The sequence below is a fragment of the Pinus tabuliformis genome, chromosome 2_2 (genome assembly GCF_031772625.1).
Source record: "Pinus tabuliformis cultivar Carrire ecotype Pingquan chromosome 2_2, CPIR1, whole genome shotgun sequence".
NCBI classification, from domain to species: domain Eukaryota; kingdom Viridiplantae; phylum Streptophyta; class Pinopsida; order Pinales; family Pinaceae; genus Pinus; species Pinus tabuliformis.
The window spans coordinates 547,021,999-547,031,547 of record NC_142300.1 but is presented as its reverse complement, the minus strand read 5'-3'; the positions used below and the strand labels follow the sequence as shown (position 1 = coordinate 547,031,547).

Genomic DNA, 9,549 nt, shown 5'->3' with positions numbered 1-9,549 from the left:
ACTGCCCGATGCCCATCTTGTTAGCGCTCATCATGTCCATGTTGTTTACTTATTTGGCACATTTCTTTGGTTAATTAATTCCATGAATCTCATCGTCATCTGCAATAAAATTCTTCAAATATATTAGTTGTTATTGCTACTGACATTTTGTGTTTTATTGGTTAAGTACTAACTTAGATTCATCTTAACTCTCGATCTATCAAGCGCCGAGAGGGATCAAATCTCTCGAGCTGCAAATCTCTTTTTGTAGTGCAAAACTCGAGGAAAGGTTTGCACCTCGAGAGATTTGATCCCTTTCGATGCTTGATAGATCCGGACTCCTCGAGAGATTTGATCCCTCTCGGTGCTTGATAGATCTGGAGTTAAGATGAATCTAGGTTGGTTTTAGTAGTGTGGGGCAAGGAAATTTGATCCCTCTCGGTGCTTGATAGATCCGGAGTTAGGATGAATCTAGATTGGTTTCAGTCGTGTGGGGCAAGGAAAATTTTAGGGGCTAATATTCGCAGGTGAGCTAATATTCCATGCTTTTTCCAACAACAAAAAATTCGTTGTTTTCCATTTTTCTAAAAATGAATTCGCCAAAAGTTTATGGTATAAAATTATTTTACCTTAAAAATTGCCAATATTATATATTGTCTAATATAAAATAATTAGAAATCTAAACATTTATACAAAATTATCATCAAAAAATTTAATATTTGGATATTATGGGCTAATAAGATTTCCCAATGTTGCTAAATTTTAAGATAAAATTCCATCCTTAAAATTTTCTTGCGCGGCCAAAGAAAATATGATGAACATATGATTAATTTTATTAATATGTAAATTCATATGTCTCATATTAATCTGGTCATTTTAATTTTAAATTTGCTTAGTTACCTCAGTTTGTTGAGATGATAAATATTGTTAATAACTTTAATGATGAAAATTGATGAAATAAAAATTTTGAATGTAAAGTGACAATGTAATAGTATTGAATGATAGAAAATGTGAATAATAAGAATATAGTCATGTACAAATAGTGTTCATTGTGATTAATCTCAAACTATTTTCTTCTAATATTCTTATTGTTACCCTTGTTACTTTTGTCATTTTTTCATATCAATTATATGAAAACGACAAGTTAAATCGTAAACCATTTAAATCTTTAGCTCAAGCTATTGTAGTGAACGTCATACCTTTGTCTCTCTTTCTCTCCAATATTAATAGGTTGAATTACTATAACACAAAAATCAATGTGCATTGTTAATAATTTTGTGTGCTTTCATTGAAATCAATGCACAATGCTAATCCAATCACTTTAAAATTAATGTACCATCATACATCCAATTACTTCAAATCAGAAATCAACATCTACACTGAAATCAATGCATCTAATGAAAGCAATAAAATAAGATTAGAAAACGACATTTACACTGAAATTAATGCATTTAATGCAAGCAATCAAATAGGATTCAAAATCAACATTTACACTCAAACCAATGCATCTAGTGCAAGTAAGAAAATAGGATTATAAAACAACATCTACACTAAAATCAATGCATCTAGTGCAAGTAAGCAAATAGGGTTATAAACCAATATATATATACTAAATCAATGCATCTAGTGCAAGCAATCAAATAGGATTAGAAATCACCATCTACCCTGAAATCAATGCATTTAGTGCAAGCAATCAAATAGGATTAGAAATAATCTACATTGAAATTAGTGCATCTAGTGCAAGCAATCAAATATTATTAGAAATCAACATCTACATTAAAATCAATGCTTCTGCTGCAAGCAATCAAATAGGATTAGAAATCACCATCTACACTAAAATCAATGCATTTAGTGCAAGTAATCAAATAGGATTATAAATCATCTATATTGAAATCAATGCATCTACTATGTAATCAAATCTCATTAGAAATAAACATCTACACTAAAATCAATGCATCTAGTGCAAGCAATCAAATAGGATTAGAAATAACCATCTATAGTGAAATCAATGCATCTAGTGCAAGAAATATTCTTCACTATCTCCCCCCTCCATCTATATCTATATCTCCCTCCATCGCTCCTTCTTTGTCTCTCTATCTCAAGCCCCCAAACACACACGCTCTCTTACTCCATATCTATCAATCTCTCTTTCTCTCCCTCCCTCCCTCCGTCTCTCTATTCTTCCCTCTCTTCACTTTCCATCTATATCTCTATCTCCCTTTGTTTATCTATATCACCCCCAAAACATACACTTTCTTTCTCCAATCTATCTATCTATCCGTCCCTCCTCCTCTCCCTCTCTTCCCCTTCTCTCCCTCTCCCCCTGTTTCTATCTCTCTTCCCTCCTGTCGTGCTCTCTCCCTCTCTCTCCATCTTTCTTATCATTCCCTCTCTCTCTCTCCACCTTTATCTCTCTATTTATTTCTTCTTCCCTCGCTCTATCTCCCCCTCCAACTCCATCTCTCTTTCCCTCCCTCTCTCCACTCTATCACATCGTCTTTCTCTCCCTTTATCTCCCACCCCCCTCTCTCTCTCTTTCTCTCTCTCTCTCTCTCTCTCTCTCTCTCTTAACCCTCCAACTTGTTTACTTTATCCCTCTCTCTCTCCTCTCCCCTTCTCTCCGCCATTCTCTCCATCTCTCCTTCTTTGTCTCTTTATTTCACCCCCAAACATACACACACTCTCTCCATCTCTCCCTTGTCACTCCCTCTCTCTCTCTCTCCACTTCTCACTCTCTATGTATTTATTCTTTCCTCCCTCTTCCCCTCCAACTCCATCTCCCTATACATTCCTCCCTCCTCCTCTCTCCCTCCCTATCTCCTCCTCTCTCTTAAGTCCGCTCTCTCGTACTTCCTCTCTCTCCCTTTCTCTCATACCTCCCTCTCTCTTCCCCCATCACTCTCTCTCTCTCTCTCTTCCCTCCAAACCTCTCCCTCTCCCTCTCTTACCATTCTCTACCTCTCTCATTCATCTCCCTCTCCCTCTCTTCATTCCTCCTCTCCCCTCTCCTTCAATTTATCTCCATCTCTCACTTGTCAGTGCCCCTATCTCTCCAACTCTATCACTCTGTGGCTTATTCTTCCCTCTCATATATATCTAGAGTTAATATATATCATGATATATTAATATATAACAAATTTAATGTTATATTAATCGAAAGTTATTAAATTTAATAATATTAATATTATAATATATTGATATGAATATTATATTTAATAATAATAATAATTTTTTAATGTTAATATTAGGGTTAATAATGTTTCTTTTTTGCATGATATTAATAATAATTTGACCCATGGCATTTCACCCATAGGCTTCACCTAAATAAAACCTATTTTTTATTTTTTGAGTTTTAGTAAATATAAAAAGGTTTATGGAATATATATATATATATATATATGGCTAAATTCAAGTGAAAGATTTACATCCAAGGGAAATTGTGACCTAGATAGAGAATGCCTAAAAAAAGGTAGACTACTGGTTATGAATGAAGCTATAAAGAAAAGAATTTGAAGCCTTTTTTAATAAAAGGGTTAAGATATGCGACTAAAAATAAATTGAATGAAAGTATAAAAAATAAAAATTAAAAACCCTTTTTAATAAAAAGATTAGGATTTACAATTAAAAATAAATTGAGCTCATTTGTTCACTCTAACCCTCTACTATACACTAAACTCATTTATTTCACTTGCAATTTACCATTTTATGATACTTATTAATCCAGTGTGTTCCATTCATCCAATCCTCTATTAAAATAGAATCAAGCAGATCAGCCTGAGAGATGCATAAAGATGTAAAATGATTTAAACATCCCACAACCAAATTTCTGGATTTAGCTAAATTCTAATGAAAAATTCACCATCCAAACAAAATTGTGACCTAATTAGACAATGCCAAAATCGCAGACAACTAGTTTTTTTTCCGAAGAAAAAAGCAAAACTTTTTATTAAGAAACTGTAAAAAGTTTACATTCTGTTGAGATCTTGAGCCAATCTAGTGGCTCATTTAGTAGTTGTTTTGTTCTTCATATGAAACTGATACTGCTGATAGAAAAACCATGTACAGTCCATGTACAGTCTTCCTCCCGGCTGGAGGCTTATAAACAAACTGAATCATTCATATTCTGGGGTCTCCTTCAGAGAAGGAAAACAACCCCTTACAGGATTTATGAAGAGTCTGAGTAGCAAAAGAAAAAACTGCATAAAAGAAAGTTCTGTTTACTGTTTATAATAGCTCATGATAATGATAAAAAACAGTGGTATAATGTAAGGAGCTGTGGACAAAAAAACAAAAATGGAACGAAGAACTGCTGACAAAAAAGTAATATATGTGTTGAGATCACTGAGGCGGAGCATAAGGGGGCTGATGTGAAATGGATGAATGCCCCTGTCTGATTTCTTCTACTGTCCAGCTGCCCAAATCTTGTTGTAGACCAGTCTTAGAAAGCTGGTCTGCTTCCTCATTTTTATCCCTGTAAATGTGGCAAAAAGTAACCTTATTAAAAGATGTCTTTAAAAAGGTAATTTCTTCAACAAGAGTCTTCAGAATCTGGTTTTGACACGATGCATTTCCATTGACCCATTTTATGACATTCAATGAATCCCCAAAGATTTGGATAGTGAAGATATTTCGGTGAAGTAACCAGCATAAGAGAAAGCGCAAAGCAGACAACTCAGCATAATTATTAGTGCCTGTTCCAAGCCCAACAGATGCTTTTAAAGTATGTTCAGGATTTAAGTGGATGCACAGGCCCGCTCCAGCCTTGTTGTTTTGGGATGCCCCATCAAAAAAATCCCAAGGAATGCCCTCCTGTATATTAACGGGCTTTTGATTATTTTTAGGATTTTTGGCTTCAGGGATCGGAATGGCAGAGTATATAGCAGCACAATTGATAGCAATGGCGGAAGAGGGGGTGTCCTTGTCTTGAAACAGACTTTTGTTCCTAGCTAGCCATACACCCCAAAAGAAAATAAGAGGCAAGTTTCTCATGTTCCCCTCCGGATAGTTTTGCCACCATTTCCTCCATGCTTCTTCCAGAGGATCATGACCCCACTGTGCCTTCACCTTGAGCAGAACAGTTACCTCCTCCCAAACCTTTTTTGAGACTGCACAGGCTGTGAAAAGATGACTGATAGTTTCCTCTTCGGACTTGCACAAAGGGCATCTCCCAGGCCCAACTAGAAATCTGGCTTGTAAGATATCCCAGGTTGGGACCTTCCTTTTTAGAATGCACCATAGGAATAGCCTGGCCTTTGCAGGGCATTTTAGTTTCCATAAGTTTTTTGCCCACCAGTCTGGTATTCCCCAGCCCTTCTTTCCCATTAAGAAAGAATATCCATCTTTTGGGGAATAGTCCCCTGTTTTGCCTTGAGCCCAAATCAAACGATCTGGTTCATCTTTAAGCCTGACATTTGAGCGATGCAGTTCTTTGATGTAAGCCTCCCACTCATTCTTCCATCTGACACTTATTCCTAGGTCTTCATCATTCTGCCATGCCTGTCCCCAAAAGGTAGATTGGCCTATTTTCTCCACCTGATTTAGAGTTGTAATTCCTTTGCTGTCAAGATGTCTAAGAAAACCTGGTGACAAGGCAAAAGCTTCATTGCAACCTACCCAAGGATCTCTGCCGATTCTGATCTGTCTTCCATCTCCCACTTTCCATGCTAGTCCTTGTTCAATCACTGAAAAAGCTTCCACCGTGGCCTTCCAGATGGCTGAAATATTCTTCATTTTCTTATCTTGTCTCCGAATCCAGTCTTCCACAGGTACTGGATCGATGTACTTCCTTTTCACTACCCTTGTCCAAAGATTCTCCATGGATATTAATCTCCAGCCTGATTTAGCTGCTAGAGAAAGACTGAACTCAGGGAGTCTTTTTATTCCCCAACCTCCCCAATCTTTTGGTCTAGCCACTTTATCCCATGCCACCCAAGGTAAAACAGAGGACTCTTTTGTTCCTGCCCAAAGAAATCTGCAACAAATTCTTCTGATTTTCTCCATCACTCCTTTAGGGACCCAAGTCAAAGCAGCCCAGTATACTGGGATGGCTAACAATACTGATTTGATAAGGGTCAATCTGCCAGCTCTGGAGAGCCACCTGAAGCTCCAGTGTGAAATTCTGGCTTCTATCTTTGCTATAAGCCAGTTCCAGTCCTCTTTTTTGTATGCTGCTGGCTTTAGCCAAAATCCCAGATATTTGAAGGGGGAGTCCAGTGGCTGATGGGGGAAGGGGAAGAGATTAGCCATCCTAGTCCTTTCTCTTCTGTCAAAATCTGCCACACAAACTTGAGATTTCCTATAGTTTATCTGCATTCCAGTAGCTTTCAGAAATAGATCGAAAATGCATTTTAACTCCTTGAGTTCATTGAAAGATCCATTGGAGAAAATCAATATATCATCGACAAAAAGCAAGTGAGTGATAAAAAGGTTAATTGCTACCTCAATACCTTTTACCTTCTCCTCTCTTCTGGCTTTGTGAATCAATCTGCTTAGCCCTTCTGCCACTAGAAGAAACAGGAGAGGGGATAACGGACATCCTTGCCTGAGGCCTCTTTGACTGTTAAAAAAAGGGGATGCTGCTCCATTGATCAGAACTGCAAAACTGACATTTGTGATGCAGCCCATAATCCAGCTAATAAAAGTATAGTTGAAACCCACATGAGTAAGCAGCATCCGGAGGTAGAGCCAGTTTATTCGGTCATATGCTTTAGAGAGATCTATTTTGAGGACCGCTCCCTTCTTTTTCTTCAGTCTGACACTATGAATAACCTCCTGGGCTACTCCAATGGCTTCATGAATTTGTCTTCCGTCCAGAAAACCAAATTGTTCCATTGAGATATTTCTTGACAAGATAGGGACAATTCTGAGAGCAATTACCTTTGCAATGATCTTGTAAATACAATTGCACAAGGAGATTGGCCTGAAATCTTCAAAGCTCTCCGGGTCATCCTTCTTTGGTATGAGAGCAATAAAAGTTGAATTGAAAGGTCTGTAGACTTCTCCTTTCTGTCTTGATTCTTCTACTACCTCAGTGATTTCAGAGCCTATTTGATCAAAAAAAGAGAGAAAAAGTTCTATGGTCCAGCCATCAGGGCCTGGACTTTTATCCTTGCCCATAAGCTTCATGGCTGCTTCAACCTCCTCCTTGGTTACAGGAATTGTAAGCTCTTCTGCTTCATCCTCCTCAATGAATCTTGGAAAGCATTGTGCTGTTCTTATGACTTCTGCTATGGTAGCCTCTCCCGGATCAGAGAAAATATTCTGGAAATGTCTCTGTCCTAAACCAGAGAGATCTGAAAAAGAGTTGACTTCCCTCCCTTCTTCATCTTTAAGGCTCCAAATAGTATTTACAGATTTTCTGCCTTTGGCAAAGTTATGAAAAAAACTAGTATTTTCATCCCCTGATTTTAGCCAAATTGCCCTACTCTTAAGCCTCCATTCTTCCTCCTTTTCCAAAAGGATTTTGTTTTGCAGCTTCTCCAGATGAAGGATTCTGTCCTTTGAAGCCTGCGAAAAATATCCATCTTCCTCAGTGCTTTCCATAAGCTTCAGCTCCTCCCTGATTCTATTCAGTTCTTCATTTTGTTTCAATTTCCTGTCCTTTGCCCAAGAGATTGTTGCTTTCTTCAATCTTTTGAGATTCTCCATGAACAGGTAGCTCTTATCCTCTCTTGTATTTCTGTCAGGATGGACCCAAGTTTCCTTAAAAAGGTTATTGTAAGAAGGGTCTTGGAGCCAGGAAGAATTGAATTTAAAAGGGGCAGGAGGTTTTGGGGGAGGAAAAGAAAGGTCCAAAAAAATCGGAAAGTGATCTGAATTGCCTATTTCCTCAACCCACTGCCTGAGAATAGGAGCTTTGGAAGTTAAGTCCTCAGATAACAGGAAACGATCTAATCTTTTGGCGATCCGATCCTCCCCTATCCTTCTGTTCCTCCAGGTAGGCTTTAGTTTGTTCGGGGAGGGATCTATGAGATTGTTTTCCGATAGAAGATTAAGGAAAAAAGCCGAGAGGGGATCTTCTCTAGCTGATGGACCCCATGCTTCAGCTCTGCCTATTGAGAAATTTAAGTCACCCCCCACAATCAACAAAGAGGACTTCAATACAGATTTTGTCATCAAATCATCCCAAAAAGATTCCCTTCCTTGACAGGGACCATAGATGTTTACTAAAGATATGGGGAAAGTGAAATCAGGAGAAAAAACCTCCATACCCATAACTTGTTTCATCCCCCACTGGTTAATGACCTTAATGCGCCCTTCTTTGAACCCAATTGCAAGGCCCCCCGAGTGTCCAGATGAATCTATTGCAGAGAAAATCCATCCTGGCAGAAGGGCTTTTAGCATTGATTCTATCTCAGAAGCCTTCCCCAAGGTTTCTTGCAAAAAAATAATATCAACATTTGAATTAAGGATCCACTCTTTCAAGGCCAGTTTTTTAGGTTTGCTGGCCAAACCTCTACAATTCCAGGATGACAGAATCATTTTATAACAGCAACAGGGGGCTGCACAGCTCTAAGAACCCCGGGGATAGAATATTGTTTACCATCTGCTACATCCAACTTAGCTTTAAGTTTTGCCTTGGACATGTCCGATTTCCTACCTCTCTTGTTTTTGGCACAGCTCTGAGAGGGCGACTGTCCTAAGCCTCCAATAACCCCCGACATACCAGGCTTCCCTCCCAAAGATCTAAGGTTGTATGGGCAAGGGGTACGAGTAACTGGGTGAGCAAGAGGGGGCCATATTTCTTCACAGTTCAACTCAAGAGACGGCATGGCCGCCGAAATAGAGTCTACATCCGGGGAAATCATTTCATGTTCCATGTTTTCGTTTATGATATTTGTTTGAGTTGGAATGTTTGGAGGTGAAACATGCATTGAAACAGAAACATGCTCAGGAGAATTAAGAGAGGAAAAAGGGAGCCCTGAGCACATACCCTTTTCATCTTCGCAGAGAGGATTTTGTTCTGCAGGAGCTTTCTTTGCGTTTTCCTCCACAGCTTCCGCCGAATGAGAGTCAGTGGTCTGTGCAACCTCTTGGTTTTGGAAAGCTTCAGTCAGTGGCTCATTTGGTGTCTCCTCGATCTCCATTTCCTCTGTGCCTTGCGTCGCCGGCATTTCTTTCTCCTTAGGCGTCTCAGAGTGATTTGGAACAGTTTCTCTGAGAGCTGTAGTCCTCCGAAAGCGCCTCCTTCTTCTAAACAGCGGACAGTCTTTTGCCAGATGCCCATACTCATGGCATCGATGGCACCTAAACGGCAAGTGTTCATAATCCAATAGCTGTTCGAACACATAGTCTTTATACTGTAAATTGATTTTTTGTGCCAAACCTCTGCTCGGGTTGAGGTATACCAGAATGCGAGCCATCGCTCTGTTCTTCGTCTCCAGGAAGGACATATCTGCTTCCAAGAAAACACCCAGCCTATTCCCGATGGATTTGAATACAGCTTCTGTCCAGAGAAAAGATGGTAGACCCGGAGCTCTCACCCAAACTGGAAACTCATCAGTTCTCTCTTTGATGGCGTCAAAAAGGGGTGTCCATTTCTTCAGCAATACTGGGATGTTCCCTATGTTC

At 39.0% G+C, this 9,549-nt stretch overlaps 1 protein-coding gene across 1 annotated transcript; it reads right to left on the bottom strand.

Moving 5' to 3' along the window:
* Positions 1 to 4,317: 4,317 nt before the first annotated feature.
* On the bottom strand, positions 4,318 to 8,460 carry LOC149193789 (uncharacterized). Its single transcript, XM_089407439.1, has 2 exons — positions 6,856 to 8,460; positions 4,318 to 6,285 (listed from the first exon to the last, which is right to left on the bottom strand). Exons 1-2 carry the CDS (start codon positions 8,458 to 8,460, stop codon positions 4,318 to 4,320), a joined length of 3,573 nt encoding a protein of 1,190 aa, XP_089263565.1.
* Between the last annotated feature and the right edge of the window lie 1,089 nt (positions 8,461 to 9,549).

What these genes read in the sequence shown, in the direction of transcription:
- LOC149193789 (XM_089407439.1), bottom strand. Translation starts at nt 8,460, where the DNA reads ATGATTCTGTCATCCTGGAATTGTAGAGGTTTGGCCAGCAAACCTAAA. An exon ending in TTTACAAGATCATTGCAAAG is followed by an intron (nt 6,286 to 6,855) that starts GTAATTGCTCTC and finishes ACTGGAATGCAG; the next exon opens with ATAAACTATAGGAAATCTCA.